We start from the raw sequence: 18,255 nt of genomic DNA, 5'->3' as shown, positions 1-18,255 counted from the left end.
GAACACCCAAACTCCAGGTAAAATCTTATTGGCCAGGAGATCGTTCATTAATGCTTCTACTCAACACCAGAATATTCGGCCAGCTCTATACTCCCTCCAGTATATTATTAAAAACCTCCTTTATTACTTATACCTTAATAACTCCTTTCCAGTTATCTAACGGGCCAAAAGCGTTTAACTTTATACTACCGATATACATGGAGAAAACCCAACCCGTGGCCAAGTCCGTGACAAGTCATTCTATTCATCCGCGAAATGACGAAGCAGAACCGGTATCACGGCTCTAGCATCCAAGTATCAGCGGTAGCGGCAGCGGCAGCAAATCATTAGGGGGGGCCAATAGTATATCTGCAGCCCTAGTGGTGAGGCTTAAGGCCAAGAAAGCCGCCTCATCATCGACTAACTCTCGAAGGAAGAAAATATTGGAGGGAATATATGCTAGCGGTAATCTCCTTAAAGGCATTGTTATACTCGACTTTTAGACGATCCACGAGATGCTCAAGGCCGCCTATATCAGTGTACGGTTAAAAGAGGGTTGGCCAACATCTCGCAATAATGTTTTGGTTAGGTGCAGTGACTGCGTCATCCCAGCATTTGCCCATGATAACTTTAATGACTAGTGGAAAGGGGGGAAATTTTCGTTTTTAAAGATGTTATGAATCAATTGCAAGTCCCAAATCGTTTTACCCAACTGGAGGTTCGGATTTGGATGCTTTGCTTTAAAGTCGTTCGATTTGGCGGTAAAAATTCATGCAGTCCCACTTCGAACAATCAGAACAACGCTAATTATTTTGTAAATGTACCAACCCGCTGTACATATAGTTCTAAAATACTCTAACGGTCTCGGAGACCCACGTGGGGAGACGAAGATGGCATAAATTGCCCCTTAAAAGACTCCCTCATGTATATATATTATTTTAATTGGCGGGGCATTAAATATGCAGAATACACCGGAATGTGATCATTCTTTTACTTATTTACAGTCATCAAAACACGTAATACCCGATGGGCTATAAATACATTAACCACCATTCGAAGTCATCCGTTTTACGCCGATCCGATGCTTCAACACAAGGAAAGAGGGGGAAATCAGATATTCGCCGCGAATTCTAGGGTGATAAGGTAATGATAAGGACCACGCAGGATACGATGACGACCCACACTGTTGAAATAGCTTTACTGAGCACTCTAGTTGGATTTTCTAACTTTGGCATCCTTCTCCTCCTGTGCCTTAACAGCTTGCTCGCGTGCCTTCATCTTGGCCTCTTCAGCCTCAACCATCTCTGCAAAGAGCAGTTAGTATTTGTGCTCAAATTCAAGCTTGTTATGCATGCCAAGAAAAAAAAAGCAAAGCAAAGCACTCGCAGAGATAATACGAACCTCTCCATTGGTCCTCACCAGCATACCGCTCATGATGTATCCGCTTCTCTATCAGATGCTTATGCGTCGGATCGTTCGGATCCAGAACCTTGATAGTCTCCCACCTGCCCTTGCCCTTGTTCATATCGTTGGTTTCAAACGCAAAACTCGCCAGCAACACAGCAACAGTCAGGCCCTGCGCATACACACGAGCTTGTACCAGCTTCTGCTGACCAGTCAAGTATTTATTCCGGCTAACGAGACCAAACGCGATGGCCATAGACGCGACCCAGGATCCGAAGATAATGGGGTATCTGTTCTCCTCTGCCCACTCCTTCAATCGTTGACTCCGGGTTTTCGCAGCTTCGAGTTGTCTGTGTTGTTCGCGAACCTCTTCTTCGTACCGGCGCTTTTCGGGGTTAGTTTTCAAATCATAATCGCGCGAGAATCGGTCTGCTTCTATGATTGCTTTACACCGGATTTGTTAGCTCAATGGAGCTTTGAGAAGCTATCAAGTGTATTCTTACAAACGAATGTGCCAGTTGACGCGATGAGAAAAGCTCGGAAGGGGACCGTGAGTTGGCGGAAAGCGTGAAATCTCCTGCCCACGGCCCATACACCAAGACCACCAACTGCGGTACCTGCAGCAAGACCGAAAAGGCCACCTTTTACCGTAGCGCTGTACCAAATAATTAGCATATTGGTTGTGAAAATTCCAAGGTTAGAGTTGATGGCATGATGTATAGAATAAAGCTCTTACTTGTAATGGGCCTGCTCCTCTTCTTTTGTGAGTACCTTCATTGTGCAAGATTTTAGCTTAAAGGATTATTTAAAAGGACAAGGCTGTTATTGAGGTCTTTCGATGGTGGAATTCAATGGTGTAGGAGATGTATCGCGAGCAGGATGAGCGTTTTTAAGGACTAATTGACACCACGGCTGATAAAGTTTCATGCCGTGGTGACGTCGGCAAGAAGGGCGCGAACGGGATGAGGAAGCCCTGTCTCGCAGTTGGCTCGGCGGCCTCGGCAGCTATGCGGGGAACAACGAATACGGCACATCACTCCACACAGGCCTCGACTCAAAACAAACATTCGAGAATTTTATGCTGTAGGTGTTGCAATAGGAGCGAAGCCCTTTCAACAACTTCGCCGAATGTCTACAACGCGTATTCCGCGGAGAATCTAGGTTATTCAGGTGCGGCTCGAGAACGATAAACCTGCACTTCTTTCAAACTTGCACATATCCTCCTCCCAGAGAGCCACAAGCGAGGGTGGATGGGCTTAAAAAACTGAGCTGCAAGAAATCTAACTTGTGCTCCTTCTCCTTCCTCCCACCAGCCAATGCGGAGAATCGTTCGTATTATTTGATTCTCCTAGCTACGGAGACTCTAGTGTAATCATTAATCGGAACAGACGCATCCAAAACGCTTTTGCAAGGGTAGCCACCTGCGGTCAGCATTCCTAATCGCTCCTCATTGAGAGCAGCCTGCAGCAGCCGAGCACATCGGCAGTCAGAGCTCAAAAAGATGCCGGTGCGGCTAATAATGGGATGCCACTTCGCCGCTAACCATCCCCGGTTAATATCCGAAATCAGCCCAGGAGATCTCCTTATAAAACCCGGGCTTCGGCTGAAAATCAAGCGAGCGCAATGCGGGCTTTCCCCTTATTTTCGAGCCAGCTCCGCCTGTACTGCAGAGTGCTAGCCATTGCCTTAATGCTTAGAATCTAGAGTCAGTATTCTAGGCTGAGGTCTATGCTTCTGTACAATAGAGGTTATCCCAATTTCAATGCTTTCATACTGCTGATTACCACTGACAATTGGAATTCGAACGCGAAGAAATTTGACAGGGCTGATAAACACTTGTTACGCTCAATAATATGGAGAACAGACTCGCTCTATAGAGAAGTTGCACTTCTATAGACTTGAGAAACTCTCAAGGAAATACTGAAATGAGCTATAGTGAGTTAATCGGCTCATGTTACATGAAGTTCTTCAAGACCTTGAATCCTATCCGGCTTTTGCCCATATACAAAACTAGTCTTACCCGTTCCATGAGCAGCGCTATCTGTGAAGCCTTTGAAGACAAGATTTTTTTTTGAGAACTGAAAGAGCTTGTCGGCCAATATGAAGCACTATCAGGAAGCGTACAGAGGACGCCTAATGGAGCATTTCCCTGAGATAGCAATCTCCACCCGCCGAAGCGCAGTTATACTTTTGGCAATATATTCCCCCTCCAATTCATTACAAAGACTGAGCAGCTAGGCAAGTTAGCAGGTATAAAGAAACGCCCGCAGTCATAATCAGCCAAATAGCCAGATGTCATAACATTCAATAATGGTTATAGTTCCGATTCGCTCATATACCAAGGTAGTCGTTAAAGAAAGTATCAAAATCTAACTCCCGGCGCCTGTATGGGAGAGTCGAGTGCAAAACCCTTTCAGAGTTTTCCTTTTCCAGAGAGCATGCCGGAGTGACTATGTCCACCCGCGGTTTCTTCCAGCTTGGGTGATCCGTTAGAATGGAAACAAAATTTTCTAACAACAGCCAGATAATGTCCACCAAATCCGTTTCCCAGACGTTCCTCGTATTGGCGAAAAATGTTGGTCCGCCGTCGACTCGCCGCTCGCAGAGGACGATGGTCAGCGATTGTAAGCCCTTGAATTTATAGAGCCGCTCGGGGAAGTGTGACCCGTCGAAGTTAATACTGCCTGGGAACCAATTGACAGCAAGGTTCTGAATCAGTGCTAGGTCGCTGGGATGTATATCTGAGATTAGCTTTCCAAGACAGGCACTTATGTCGCCGTCGGGAGGGTTTGATGGGTTAGGGGCTTGCTTCCGGCGGAATTTCCAACTATTCAAGTAGAGGGTATCTTCTACGAAGTTGAAGTGGATCCAGACAGATGGGCGGAACCTGTCTGACGGTCGAATTGTGAGGAGATTTCCGTTGCTGCATCTAAAAGCTTCATTTCTTGATTCCTTGCAAGTCGAGAAAATAACTGGATATGAGGGTGAAGCGGTAGCGAAAGGAATGTAGCAGTTCCGCCTTAATTCGACAACCCGGCCTGCTGCTGGCAGCAAGAGTCCCCAGATCTGCAAACGTGTTTCCGTGGGGAGCTTTTGGAAAAGTGAGAAGGTAATCAGAGAAGCCGGTTCCGCCGAAATTGAGTCCCGGGATATAGAGGGCGCCATACCGAATTACTACGTTGGGGACTGACTTTGAAACAGTAGCTTTCAACCCAACTAGTGCAGAAGAAACTTGCCAAGCCTCCTAGAGACAGGCTGCTGGCAGGCTTGTAGGCGTGACGATGTGAAGCGAGGTCCATGGAGGTGCACAAGAGATGGTACGTGTCAAATTAAGCCCGCAGATATCTCGCTTATGGGGTCACCAAGTGAATGTATGAGTACTTAGAGTGAATGAGGCAATAACGGGCAACAGATACAGCGCGCAAATGCTTTAGGAGAGTGCAATCATCACTAAATGCTCATTTGAATCTCAAGCGTTGGGAATATCTGCAAAGTTTCAAGACCGTTTTTATGAGTTTTTGGGTCTCTGCTGAGAGTTGACTTCAACACGCCTAATAGCATATTTTCCGCACGTTTATGCTCTCCATGTACCAACCATTGCCCTCTCCCCAAATATCACGGTGTCATCCGTCTCATGCCCACCGTTTCAACAGCCACTTCATTCCTCCCCGAGAATATACTGAACTAGTAGTGTTGTTGTCGAACAGGACGATCAAGGATAAGAACTTGTCGATCGGAAGACCAAAAAATAAAAAGAATGATGACTCTGTCTCATTGCAAGAGGCTCTAGAGCCTCACTATATACACTAAGTAGGTGGCAAAGGCTGACGTCGATACCGACGTCGACCCAAAACTGTTACCTCATTGCCACTTGATCAACATTGGGTATAGGTAATAGAAACTGGTTGGGTTATAGGGTGATAGGCAACTAGAATAGGAATAGGGTAATTACTAAAATCCGACCTGGATCGACAGAACTTTGGTCTATTGTAAGACTGTAAAGCCTTATTAAATACACAAAAATGGGTGGGCCAAGACACCCCTAATCCAAGCTTGATATGGTGTAGTGATTGATACTAGGCCGACAGTTATAGTGCTCGAAATGCTCGCAAGGAGGAATACTTCTTATTGATGATCCCTCTTCACTTATATAAATCTTTTACTGATCAAACGCATTGAAGACGGTTCATCGCATTTTTATTAAACTATTTTGATAAAAGGAAGACCTTGAGTTCCGGCGGCATCCATTAGGGCACGACAGGCCAACAGTATGAAGATGACAGGCGCGGATTATCCGTAAATCCTCTCTACTATCGTTGTCAATTATCTAGGTTTTATGTATTTGACCACTAGGTAAGTCTGGAGAGCTTTGAACCTCGTGATTTGGTTCTAAAATTCTGGATATTCTTAGCACCAATTGCGCATTTCGGGCCAAGCTACTGCGAGATGGATCCTTTCCACCTTCCCAACTGACATTAGCGTGGTGAAAGAAGCTATTACCTTCGCGGCTCCACGCTAAAAGCCCGAGAGTCGGACCTATACAAAGAACCTATATACAGCATGTCGAGCTTGAAGTTGGAGTAGAGACGGAACGGGGGCCCGGCATATGGGATGATGATAGTCAGAGAAGAAGATTTGCTTAGACCGATGGCCGCGTGCGTGACTCGCGATTGGCGTTAAAGATCGCAGGCAAAGCTGGTGTAGCACAAATTTTCTCTTTCAAACAAGACAGTGTGACAATGCTGCCGGTGGGAGAGCAGCGTGCCAGGTCATTAAGCGTAACCCAACTCGCAGTAGTGGGAAGAGCAGGAATGACATCGGTGACCATGGTGTGTGCATAAAAGGCGCCATAGTGCATTCCAGTTGGAGGAAATGGCTGAGTCCAAGCAAGGCTCAATGCGTTCCCTACGGGCACACTTTTCTTAATTTGCTCAAACCACTTTTTCTGCTCGTCTAGACTTTTAGTAAGAAAATCTATCTATATTAACCACTTTTTATGGCCCACCGGCCCTATATCGTCGCGCACACACAGTTTGTGATTATTTTACCTTTTACCCCCTCCCTCCCTTCTCTCCTCTCTTCCCTCTCCTCCTTTCTCTCCTCCCTCCACTCCCTAGGGACCTATTCTGTAGACTCGTTCCGAGGTGATGTCCGATGTTCAGTGTGTTCGACAGGCAAGCCGCTCAACGAGCGCGCCTGCGATTGATTGATTAATAATCAATCAATCGCAACCAGGAATTGTCATCAAGTAATCAATCGCAACCATGAATTTCTTATCAAGCGCCTGCGATTGATTGATATAAAATCTCACTAACAGAGGTGGTTTGTAATAGACTTTTGGTGTTAAGATATACAGTATTAATCTAATTAAATTGCTTGGGAATATAGCAATTAAATACGCCAAGATTAATAGGTTTAGTATAGTCTGCTACTAAAACGCGTTTTAGCTGTATTTACTTAAAACAGCGGTAAAGNGATACCNCCTAATTGATACATAGACACCCCCCACTTATTAAGTTTAGTTCCTTCCTAATTAAGTTAGAATATTACATAAATTTAAGTTGTTTGCATCTGCATTAGTACGCGACCGTTGCGCGCCCGTACCCAAAACACCACCTTATATTTGCCTTACCTATCCACCTCAGCCTCTAACTGTTAAACGCCGCCGTAGCTACCCGGCTAGCTTTGTTCGCGTTAATATATTGGCTTATCGCAAGCTATTAGCATTTAAACAGAATACTAGTGATACTACGCGTGGGCGTGGGCGCCGGCGCCGGCGCGAGTGCGGCCGTGCTCGTAGAGGCAGTTCGTAGATATTAAGCAGAGGTAGCAGCACCTAAATAAGTTTACGTAGCGCCTTACAAAGCACCATATAATCCAATTAATTNGCTTAGGCGCGATCTAAATTTATACTATAACTAAAATTAAAACTTAATCGTGATGTTATAGCTATTATAGCGGGCACTTTAATTTTCGCGATATGGTGTAAACAAGTTAAATGCACGTNATATTCTAACTTAATAAGGAAGCGTCTAAACTTAATAAGTGGGGGGTATCCACGTATTAATTAGGGGGCGTCCCTCTACCGCTATCCTTAAATAAAGGGTATATAGAAAAGGTTGAGGATGAATAAGGAGTATAGGGAGGACTTATTTTTGGAGTATATATTTACTATATAAGGCGAAGCTCTGCCAAAAAATCTAGTACCTAGATTCTCTATCACGGACTACCCAATTGGGTAATTCTTGGCAATCAATCTCAATCAATCGCAATCAATCAGCTAATTCTCATCAGTCGATCAATCACAACCAGGGTTTTGGCCAATCAATCGCAACCGGGGGTCCCTGCCTGCGATTGATTGCCTGTCGAACACACTGCCGATGTTATCAAAGCTATACACCCCCACTTCCCCAAATGCCTCTTCTCTCTCTCTCCACCTCTCCCCCACTCTCTACATAATATAGCTAAATCTAACGTATAAATAGGTAGAACGAGATGACACAAATACGGAGAGAGATGGAGAGGAGAGGGGATAGAAAGGGAGGATGTTGAGAGGCAGAGGCAGAGGCAGAGGTAGAAACGAGGTGGCGGATGTTGACGGAAGCGGTGACGGAGGTGGTGACGGAGGAGGAAGGCCTTAAGCCGTGGTTAGTATATAATAGAGGGGATTGTTATTTACCTCGCATGAATTTTCTATATTCTTAGGGAATAGATAGTCGAGATTTATTGCATGGAACAAATCTTATATTGTAGCATGTGTAGGTAATGTGTTAAAGGCTTTTCTTCATCACTGGATCGTACTTCTCCTGACTAGTAGACCATTACTAAGAGGCGGTATGCAATTATGTAAAGGCGATCGGGCGAATAAAGTCTGAGGTAACCGAAGAAGGCTTGGTGCTGATATTGGAACAATATTGTAAGGCTGAGCCGAGCCACGCTGGTAGAATTGTCTTTTGGAGGTTTCGCACCTCGTCGTAACATTTCATTGGGTTACATTAGAGCATTAGTGCTAAAATTTGGGGGAAGTGGCTTCCAAGCGAGGTCACTGGCTATCGCTGCTAATTTCTTTGTGCAGTCGTATTCGCGGTCGTGTCACTCTCAGCTTGGCTATTAGGATACCCACGGGCCTCTTGCCGTCATAGCACAGGTCGTGTTTATTTTCGGACCAGGTTGAGCTTGTTGCGATATCTTCGATGGACAAATGTACTTATTTACCATTTCTCCCGCTTCGATAGAGGTCATCTTCACCCGTTTCCTCATACAGAAATACATTCGTTCAACCCACTTCACCTCACCCTTGAAACTACCTCTTGGTCCTTGGAACTCACTTCGCCTTTCTCAATCCGGACTACATCATCCTTCGATCCCGCCTACAAGGCTCTCTTGGAACTCTCTTAAGGCGACTCTAGTTGGGGCTCCTTCTCTTAATCTTTTTGCAGACCTTTTCTTCCTCCCCTGCAAGTGCAGTGAAAATTTCCGAGATGGTTCCTGCATTCGATCTATTTTTAGCGGTGAATCTGCTCCTCACCCTGGGGTTGGTCAGTGCCACCCCAGCGACTTCGGCCCTAAAGGCCCGAGCAGTCTCTCCAGACGCGAGCTGTGGCGGATCAGTCGGATATACGTGTCTCGGGTCATCATTTGGCAGCTGTTGCAGTGCCTATGGATGGTGCGGGTCAACTGATGCCTACTGTGGTACAGGCTGCCAGTCCGCCTTTGGGACTTGTGCTTCCAATCCAACCTCGAGTTCTGTTGTATCAAGGTCGACAACATCTTCGGCCACACCTACTGCCAGCACCACCACCCTAACAGATTGCTTGAATAACAAGAATATTCCAATTAGTCTCATTTCTTCTCCCAATTTCGCCCAACTTGCCCAGCCATACAACTTACGCCTACCGTATACGCCTGTCGTTATAGTTTTGCCCACGACTCCCCAGCACATCTCCGATGCTGTTGTTTGTGCGGGCAAGTACGGCGTGAAAGTTCAGGCGAAAAGCGGTGGCCATTCCTACGCCTCATTTAGCTCTGGTGGGAAAGATGGCAGTATGGTGATCGACCTTGAGCCACTTCAAAATATCGTTGTGGATGTCACTACCGGCATTGCTGTGGTTGGCGGAGGAGTGAGACTTGGAAATTTAGCACTGGGAATATACAACCAAGCACAGCGAGCTCTACCGCATGGAACTTGCCCTGGGTGATTACATTAGAAATTTAACTTCATACTCATGTCTCGTTAACTAACACTCGTTCAGTGTTGGAATAGGCGGTCACTTCACTCATGGAGGCTACGGCTATGATAGCCGCTTGTGGGGATTGGCCCTGGACACCATCGTTGGACTAGATGTCGTGCTTGCAAACGGCAGTTACATCCATGCTACATCTACGGAATACCCCGACATTTATTGGGTAGGTTTTTAAACCTTTGGACTCCTTTGGTTAAATTCAGAAAAAGCTAACGCCCTTCCTTCAAGGCTCTACGCGGAGCAGCTGATTCATTCGGTATTGTCGTCAATTTTTATCTACAGACACAACCGGCTCCAACCACTGTCATAAACTGGTCATACAGCTTTTCTGGCATGTTTAGCTCTCAGGGAACTTTTACAAATACTTTCCTCCACATCCAAGATTTTGCGCAAAACGCTTCTGTAGTTGATGGTCGGCTCGGATTCGGAATTTATCTTGATGGATCAGGCTACAGTCTTGGCGGGACATTCATTGGAACTGAAGATGAGTTTAATCAGAAGGTTGGTTCAGCCTTATTAATTTTAATACCGATAGCACTTGGAAATCATCTGGTGCTAGTTAACACTGGTCCCAATCCTCCCCCTTCGAATATGCTTTTTTATTGACTCTATATCTCTTTACTGCTTCAACATCGATGGCTTACTGAAAACGAATAGATCGCGCCAGAACTCTTGCGTGGGCTTCCTTCATCAACCCCAAGCGTTAAAGCCCTTGGCTGGATTGATAGTCTAACCGCGCTGTCCGGCGGGGCTTCGTTACAAGAGCCACTAACTGGTTACAATGCTCATGACACCTTTGTTCGTAGTCCATTCCCACCACAAAAACGTAGTAGTCTAATCAGCCACAGTTTGCCAAGAGCATCACCGTCCCTGAAAGTGGTCCGCTCACCGCAGCAGCCTTGAACAGCTACTTCACTTACATAACCCAAACTGCTGAGCCAAGCGTACGCATTTCTTTTCATCCTGTCCTCTTATATCTGCTGGTTACTGACTCGACCTTCCACAGTCGTGGTTCTCGATTATAAACCTCTATGGTGGCCCAGGCTCTGCCATTAACACTCGCGATAGCACATTCTCCTCCTATTCAGATCGCTCTTCGCTCTGGGTCTTCCAGAACTATGGTTTCACCTCAGGAGGCGCACTTCCGTCCGCCACCATTGGCTTTATAGATGGAATGAATGACGCGATCGAGAACGCCCAGCCGCAGACGCAGTTCGGTGCGTACTTAAATTATGTGGACCCAAGCCTGGATCCGGAGACAGCACATAGCTTGTACTATGGCACGGACGCCTACAACAGGCTTCTAGCAATCAAGCAAGTAGTAGATCCAGAAATGGTGTTCTGGAACCCGCAGGCTATTGGGGTGGCATAAGGTAACGAAGTTTCCAACTTAGAAGGAGAGTTCAACATCGGGGACTCATTGGATTTCGGAGTTCTGGGTTTTCTTTGGGGCATAATATAATGGCATAAAGCGTAGCACAATGGCGTTAAACATTGATGCATTTAGGGGCCGGAATGGGTAGTAATTAATACTTCAAATGATGGGATTATGATTGGGCAGATTGCTGAAAGCTTGGAAAATTAAATTCACGCTAGTCTAACGTGTTTGACCGTGGTTATAAGCGCTAATGCACAATCCCTGCACGGGGTAGCCTCAACTCAAAATACAAAGTCATGTGGTCAACCGAGCCTAAATCGCTTATCCTACCACACAACTTACCTCTTAATTAAAATGGTCGCCACTAATCGCACACCCCCTAAATGATATTCGTACACCCCCTACCTTATTTAGTTTAGACACTTCCTTACTAAGTTTAGACGCTTCCTCACTAAGTTAAATCATTACGTGCGTTTAACTTGTTTGCGCTTACATCGCGAAAATTAAAGTGCGCGCCATGTAAGTTTTATAACAGCAACATTACGATTAAGTCTTAATTTTAGTTATAGTATAAGTAGTAGAGTCTAAATTTGGATTATGCCTAAGTTAATTAATTAGATTGTGCAGTGCTTTATAAGGCGTCGCACAAACTAATTTAGGTACTGCCACCTCTGCTTCGCGCCCACGCCCGCGCCTGCGCCCGGTGGGACCTAAATTAACACCTCTACTTTATATTTAAGAGCCTATAATTATAGAGCATCGTAATAGTCGGCTAATTAACTCTATAGCTGGCTCTACAACTGCCAATCGCGTTAACTTGTAGAAAGTCCTTAGCATTTAAGCGAAATACTAGCTATACTATGGGCTCGTACTTTGATTTTCGCGATATAGGCGCAAATAAGTTAAACGCACGTAATGATCTAACTTAGTGAGGAAGCGTCTAAACTTAGTGAGGAAGTGTCTAAACTAAATAAGGTAGGGGGTGTACGAATATTAATTGGGGGGTGTACGAATATCATTTAGGGGGTGTGCGATTAGTGGCGACCATTAAAATTAACTACTTTAAAAGATCCGACGGCATAATGACCCCCGTTTTTGGCGGTTTGTGACGTCGTTTTCTGCGGTAAATCTGCCACCCTTAGCGCTAATCCTTACCGCATGTGTTTCGTCTCAAACAGCTATCGAAGAGGGCCTTCCTACCGCCCTCTCTATCTGTTGGCCTCTTCTTTCAAGAAGCTTCATCTATCCCTTCTCCTCACCTCTCCTCACCTCCCCTTCTTATTTCAACCCACCCCACTCTCCTCTCGCTGGCCGGTCTTCTCCATCGCCTCTCACCCTTCTTCGTCCTCATCCTTGTCCTACTCCTATACTTGCTCCACTTCACACACCCCCTCTTTGACATCCTACCAGAGGCTCGGACCAAAACGGGTTGGTGCCCATCAGACAGTCCTCGCTCTTCTCAAGGCCCGGCGCAGAAGGACTCCGGGTTGGAAGATGAGGCGGGCTACGAGGCGGACGTGACGGACGTGACGGATGCTCCAGACGCTGATTCAGACGATGCTGGCGAGGGAGAGTTGGCCGAGTTCGCCTAGCTCCTCGCTGACAAGGACCATCCACGACCTAGGAAATCTCTCCTAAGAGAATCTTATATAGATTATAGCACCAATACGCAAGCTGAGAGAATTAGTTATCAATTCTATCTTACATGTATCGCTGCGAGGCCCTGCCCCCCCACCGCGAGTACGGAGTAGAGGGCGGCCAAATTCGCCCCCCTAGCCCCCCCCAGCTCCCTACTATTGCCCCCTTAGAAAAACTCAATACCCGCGATACTCTTTATGTTGCTAGGGTCTTAACATGCACGGGGTGGCATCATCAGGTCCGCGGGGCGCGAGCGCGTCGCGACCAAAGCAACTCAACAACTTCAACACCATGATATGGCCCCATCTACGCCTGAAAAGCTATTAAAAAGGGTGGAAAGGGATACTATAAACCGCACTTGATTCTTCACTCTTTGCGATTCACGAAAACAGGCGATTCTCTAGCTGGAATCTGTAGAAGAGATGTTGCCACGAGTTATGGATTAAGATCTGTCGACCAAGATCGGCTTTACGTACAATGTCTCAGTTGCGTCTTAACTTATGACTAATTACCCTCTTTCTTAATCGTAAGTCTCATCGAATGTCTCATTACCTATTTCCATTACCTATTACTGACTAAGTGACGACGTCGTCGTCGTCAGCCTTTTCGCCACCTATCTGGTGTATATAGTGAGGCTCTAGAGCCTCTTGCAATACTACAGAGTTCTCATGCTTGACCTCCCCGTTTGACCATACGCCAGTCTTTACCATAACTGCACACAAAATCAACAGTTCTACTTCCAGCCACCATAAGTTCAAGTCCTCTGGTCCAATCCTCCTTCTCTGCATCCGTGCCTAGTCTATATTCCGCAAAGCTCCAGTGTAAATCGGAGTATTTTTGGCACATGTTGCAGCCACATTCGTCATATCTCGTGTCCAGCTCTACGTATCTGTGGAATGTAGGATCTTCTTCGTCCTCAGGCTCGAATCTGACGTAAATGCCACATTTTAGTGGCTTACGAATGTGAATGAGCTCTACATCTTTAAGACAAGTCAAGGAACTTAAGAGCCCAGACCAAGCGCCCTTCGCTGGGGCAATAAGGTCTAGTTCATCAAACACAACAGTTTTGATGGTGTTACTGTGCAGAGTAATAAATTTTCCAATGTCACTGGCGTGTACGAGAACTTTTAATAGCCCAAAGTCAGTTATTGAGGGAAGCGATAACGTAGCAAGCAGGTCGCCGAGAAATTTTTCGGTATCTCTGAAGTTGAAATCCGCCAGATTAAGTGACCGTAGGTTCGCTAATGTTTGTAGGCTCTGGCCAAGTTCTTTAATATCAATCCCTTCAGCCAGCGAGTATCTCAAGCCATCTTCATATTCGTTGGTATATCGGAAAAGTGTAATGTCTTTTAAAGCTGGATTTAAATATTTATGCTTCGAAATTCCAGTAAGAGCTGAGACAGTTCTTCGCGTTAGGCGCCATGAACCCGATGAGAAGTAGTTCCTTGCGAAGAGTTCTGTGGTTTTGAGTGCTAGGGCTCTGCACGTCTCGTGAACTTGTATAATCGCGTTTTCTTTGCTCGGAATGAAGTTAAGTATACGGTAGATAAGATTTACTGGAAGGTCCGGAAGCGATAGGGCCATAGTAACGAAAGTGGCAATAGGCTGTTGAATATGGACGTTGGCGACAATATAATAGAGACCTGGGTAAGTTTAAGCTTCGTAAACACAATCAAAAGCCATGTTTCCAGGAAAAGCTTACCGATTTCTAATGTTCAGCAGTTTAAGTGTCTGAAGAGTGGAAGGCAAAGTGTCTGAAGAATGGAAGACAATAGGTGCGAGTTATATAGAAGATGTTGCAAAGTTTGCAACATCTACCATGGATCTAATCCAGGCAGAAATTGTTAGCTTTAGGGAACTGCAAACTTTAACGATCATATTCTCCCAAACTATCCCTTAACCCGTTTAGGCAGGCAGAGGAGAAGGCCAGTGCGCGAACACAAGAATCAGAACAACGCGTAAGTATGGACACCAGGTCAAGCTAATCTGATTCGTGGGTTCTTATCAATAACCTGCGTGCCCATTTTAACGGGTTAAGGGATATCGCTTACGTACAGTGGCTACAGGTTGTATATTTACAGGGGGGTAATGACCCGTCGGATGGAAATGCGAGCCATTAGGTTAAACTAGAGGGCAGTAATGTGCCTATTTGTAATTAGTGGTAGTATGGTGCTAGCGCGTAATTAGGGTCGCAGGTGTTGGAAGTACGATTGGAAGGCATAGTTGATGGTGTTGGCCACGGAAGTAGCTATTGGCTTAAATCGGATGTGCTTTAGATCGTCTTACAATTGTCTTTGCTGCCTAGTACCCTACGTAAGACTACCCTAGTGCTTACCCTCGTATTTCGTATATCTTAGTAGATATCTCTGTTGCCTGAACCTCCCTCCTTTCCTATTCTAGCATCTTCCTTGTATATATATAGATCCTTAAGAGCCACCTTTAATAAACAGATTAGGGCTTCATGAAATCGGCCTCTGCACCTCCACGCGGTGGAGCCCGGGAACCTGGCAGTACTATTGATGTTCCGTTAGGATCGTGTCAATANACTACCAGAGCAAACGCAGAGACGTCCGTACGGCTGCGCACCGCTGGCGCTGCGACGGGTGATCGCGAAGAAAGAAGTTTCTGTTGGGAGGGTGAGCCCCAACAAGGCCTCAGGAACACGACCAACTCGTCTTCACATACGGTTGACCTGCTCAAATCACGGCATCTAAATCGGCGTCCTCCTTCTACACAGCATGGTACGCCATGCTGCACGACCCTATATAGTATATACGTACGCCTTGCAGGCTAAAGCCCGCGATGAGCCTCTTTATCCACCTACCTTCCGAAAGCCTCTCGTCCATTACCTTTTAAGGCCTCTTATCCACCCGCCTTTATTATTACCTAACAGCTTGGACCTGCCGCACGCGGTATATATTCTCCTTTGTGTTATAAAGGACCTAGGTTGGGGCCCTAGGAAAAGATACCTAGCACCGATTACTGTCCCGTTGTTTTAGTTTTAAAAAAGGTTATACAGGACTGGATATAAATGCATTATATAGGAGGGCAGTAGATTATACTAGAAGGTATAATAATAAGATTAGATTATGCTGTAAGTAGGGAAGCTATAAGTAGCATATATGTATACATATAGGGCGGAGTAGGGGAAGGGCAGGTATATAATTCCACATAGGCAATAATAGATAGGGAAAGTGGTTTAAAAGGCAGATAGGGCAAGACAGGCATTCAAGACACCTTCCTTAGGGGCCTCTGAGCAGTAACCTGACGGTGTTTTTCCCCCCGTTGATGTAGTACGAATGCTATCTGGAAGTATTACCTCTTACGTTTCCCTTGGGGGTTTTTTGTTCACCCAAAAATGGGTTTTTCTCAGTGTGTATATTGAGTTTTTACCATAGGAATTAGTCTGCGTGGACCCATTAGGGGGACCGGGTCGGACGGTAAATTGAATTTATTATTATTAATAAACAGATTACTTATTCAATTCTATATCTCTACCTACCAGTTAGCGAACGTTATTTGTCTTAATACCTGCCTAGCTAAAAGTTATAAGCCTAGTAACCTTCTAAGCACTAGGGAGATCTTAGTGGCTAGACGACTACTACTAAGCCTCTTTAAGTATAGTTCGTTANGAAATATCGCGTGCTTTATGCGTAAGCGCGTCTCTTTATATAACCTTAAAATAAAAGCTAATATGGCAACTAAGGACTCTATAAACCCTCTTTTGCTAACCCAGAAAGGCTAGCCTATATAGTTTTAATTTATCCGCTAAGAAGCAAGTTTTGTGAAGATTTGGGACTATATTAACCTAGATAAGACGGAGAACGAAATTAAAGAAAATAATGAGCCAGCTATACCTTCGATAGTAGCAGCTCCTACAGCACCTGCAGCAGCACCTGTAGATCCTGCAGCACCAGCAGCGGATCCTGTAGCTCCTGTAGCACTAGTAGCGGCTCCTACAGCTCCAGTAGCAACTCCATTATCTACTAGAATAGCTATACCTAGGTTATTAAGTTAAGGATAACAAACTTAGCAATCTCTAGAGATATAGAGAATGCTCTTTAAGCTCTATAAGCTCTAATGACAGGACTACCTAAAGCGGGAAGAAAAGCTCCATATGTTTATAGCACTCTTATATACCACTATAGGCACCAACTTCTTAGGGTATCTTAAAAATCTTACTATACTATATTTAATTATAAGATAGCTAAGGAAGGTAGCAAAGCCATCTTAAGCTATATTGTAGTAAATGGTATTAAATAATCTTAAGAAACGGAAATAAGGGCCTAAACACCAGACTCTAGAATTATGGCTTTAGCTTTATATTACTATTATATAAAACGGCGAAGAGCTAGAGGAAGGGTTAATAGAGGTAATAAAAGGCAGCGTTATACGAGCCTTTATCTAGGACTATAAGGAGATCTATCCAGCTCTATATTATGCCTTTATCTAAAAGGTAGCAAAGAGGTTAAAGAAGCTTAAAATGTTAACAATAATTAAGGAATTTAACCTCCTCTATAAGCATCCGAATACGGGACGTAACGCCTATGCTATACTCTTAGGGCAGCTAGCTGTAGATCCTATAACGTCTACTACCCTAGCACCTTCTTAGTTACCTAAGTTAAAGTGCTTTGCTTATGGTCTACCCTATAAGTTAAGGAATTGCAAGCAATTGTTTTAGTCTCTTTAAGGTATAAACTTTATACTAAATAATAAGTATTTAAGGAAGTATTAAGAATGGCTTAAGGTCCTAATAAACAAGTAGTATTATAATAGGAGGCTTAAGTAGATTAAGAAGGAAGGTCCTAGGTTAAGGACGTCTCTATTAGCTTTATCTACTACTAAAAAGATTAAGGATCTAGACCGACCTCGAGCTATAGCGGCGGCTATAACAACATCCTACTTATTATTATCATCGCAGGAATATCCAGATCTGTCCTTAATTAATGCCTGGGGGTACAATACTATAGCAGATACCCACTTCTATAACGATATTAGATACTTCCGTGATTTTAAGCCAAGCAGGTCTATAGTAACGGCTGGAGATTCTAGGGTAGAAATCTATGGATATAGTAATATTAACTTGGCCCTTAAGGTAGGTAAATAACGTCTAATTTGGTATCTGATATTAAGGAACATAGTATATACTCCGTATTTTTATACTAATTTAATATCCGCAGTAAAGCTCTGTAAGGTTGGAGTAATTATAGACTAATTTATAAACTATCTACGCTATAAAGATAATGGAAGCCTATTTAGAAACCTTATAGAATACAGAGGTCTCTACCTTATTAATATTATCGCCTGCTTACTACCTACTCCTACTACCTACGCTATATCTACTAGATTCTTTAAGACCTTAATATATAAAGTATAGTATTAACGCTTACTATACTGTAATATAGAGTTAGTAAATTATCTGCTAACTATATTAGACGGAGTTAAAGTGGTTAAGATGGACAGAGGAAGAACTCTATATAGTGTACTACTTTATAAACTATATGTTCTAGGAAAGATAATATAGTAAACATCTTATAGAATATCCGTAAAGGGAACTTACCCTTTTAAACGTGTTTACTTTAATGTTATTATAGAACAAGATGGGTTTAATAG

General features: G+C 44.5%; 5 protein-coding genes across 5 annotated transcripts; 2 read left to right on the top strand and 3 right to left on the bottom strand.

Moving 5' to 3' along the window:
* Positions 1-849: 849 nt before the first annotated feature.
* K441DRAFT_658297 (uncharacterized protein) lies at positions 850-2,309 on the bottom strand. The gene is made up of 4 exons (XM_067648319.1): positions 2,120-2,309; positions 1,887-2,038; positions 1,381-1,827; positions 850-1,283 (listed from the first exon to the last, which is right to left on the bottom strand). Exons 1-4 carry the CDS (start codon positions 2,158-2,160, stop codon positions 1,189-1,191), a joined length of 735 nt encoding a protein of 244 aa, XP_067505086.1. The 5' UTR covers positions 2,161-2,309; the 3' UTR covers positions 850-1,188.
* A 1,376-nt stretch (positions 2,310-3,685) lies between these two features.
* Positions 3,686-4,548, bottom strand: K441DRAFT_716525 (uncharacterized protein; the record flags this gene model as incomplete). The annotated part of the gene is made up of 1 exon (XM_067653981.1): positions 3,686-4,548. The coding sequence occupies one exon, from the start codon at positions 4,546-4,548 to the stop codon at positions 3,715-3,717; it is 834 nt and encodes a 277-aa protein (XP_067505085.1). The 3' UTR covers positions 3,686-3,714.
* Positions 4,549-8,506: 3,958 nt separating this feature from the next.
* On the top strand, positions 8,507-11,274 carry K441DRAFT_609003 (carbohydrate-binding module family 18). Its single transcript, XM_067645495.1, has 6 exons — positions 8,507-9,577; positions 9,636-9,789; positions 9,855-10,127; positions 10,284-10,424; positions 10,475-10,570; positions 10,633-11,274. Exons 1-6 carry the CDS (start codon positions 8,865-8,867, stop codon positions 10,996-10,998), a joined length of 1,743 nt encoding a protein of 580 aa, XP_067505084.1. The 5' UTR covers positions 8,507-8,864; the 3' UTR covers positions 10,999-11,274.
* A 1,788-nt stretch (positions 11,275-13,062) lies between these two features.
* Positions 13,063-14,471, bottom strand: K441DRAFT_658295 (uncharacterized protein). Its single transcript, XM_067648318.1, has 2 exons — positions 14,345-14,471; positions 13,063-14,285 (listed from the first exon to the last, which is right to left on the bottom strand). The coding sequence occupies exon 2, from the start codon at positions 14,224-14,226 to the stop codon at positions 13,309-13,311; it is 918 nt and encodes a 305-aa protein (XP_067505083.1). The 5' UTR covers positions 14,227-14,285; positions 14,345-14,471; the 3' UTR covers positions 13,063-13,308.
* A 634-nt stretch (positions 14,472-15,105) lies between these two features.
* On the top strand, positions 15,106-15,369 carry K441DRAFT_658294 (uncharacterized protein; the record flags this gene model as incomplete). The annotated part of the gene is made up of 1 exon (XM_067648317.1): positions 15,106-15,369. A coding segment is annotated over one exon (183 nt), but the record flags the coding sequence as incomplete, so codon positions are not given.
* Positions 15,370-18,255: the final 2,886 nt, after the last annotated feature.

This window comes from Cenococcum geophilum (assembly GCF_001692895.1).
Source record: "Cenococcum geophilum 1.58 unplaced genomic scaffold K441scaffold_16, whole genome shotgun sequence".
NCBI classification, from domain to species: domain Eukaryota; kingdom Fungi; phylum Ascomycota; class Dothideomycetes; order Gloniales; family Gloniaceae; genus Cenococcum; species Cenococcum geophilum.
The sequence above is the reverse complement of the archived record's forward strand: the minus strand, read 5'-3'. Positions and strand labels throughout refer to the sequence as shown.

What these genes read in the sequence shown, in the direction of transcription:
- K441DRAFT_658297 (XM_067648319.1), bottom strand. Translation starts at nt 2,160, where the DNA reads ATGAAGGTACTCACAAAAGAAGAGGAGCAGGCCCATTACAA. An exon ending in GTCAACTGGCACATTCGTTT is followed by an intron (nt 1,828 to 1,886) that starts GTAAGAATACAC and finishes TCCGGTGTAAAG; the next exon opens with CAATCATAGAAGCAGACCGA. An exon ending in TGGTGAGGACCAATGGAGAG is followed by an intron (nt 1,284 to 1,380) that starts GTTCGTATTATC and finishes TGCTCTTTGCAG; the next exon opens with AGATGGTTGAGGCTGAAGAG.
- K441DRAFT_609003 (XM_067645495.1), top strand. Translation starts at nt 8,865, where the DNA reads ATGGTTCCTGCATTCGATCTATTTTTAGCGGTGAATCTGCTCCTCACC. An exon ending in CCGCATGGAACTTGCCCTGG is followed by an intron (nt 9,578 to 9,635) that starts GTGATTACATTA and finishes ACACTCGTTCAG; the next exon opens with TGTTGGAATAGGCGGTCACT. An exon ending in ACAATGCTCATGACACCTTT is followed by an intron (nt 10,425 to 10,474) that starts GTTCGTAGTCCA and finishes AATCAGCCACAG; the next exon opens with TTTGCCAAGAGCATCACCGT.
- K441DRAFT_658295 (XM_067648318.1), bottom strand. Translation starts at nt 14,226, where the DNA reads ATGGCCCTATCGCTTCCGGACCTTCCAGTAAATCTTATCTACCGTATA.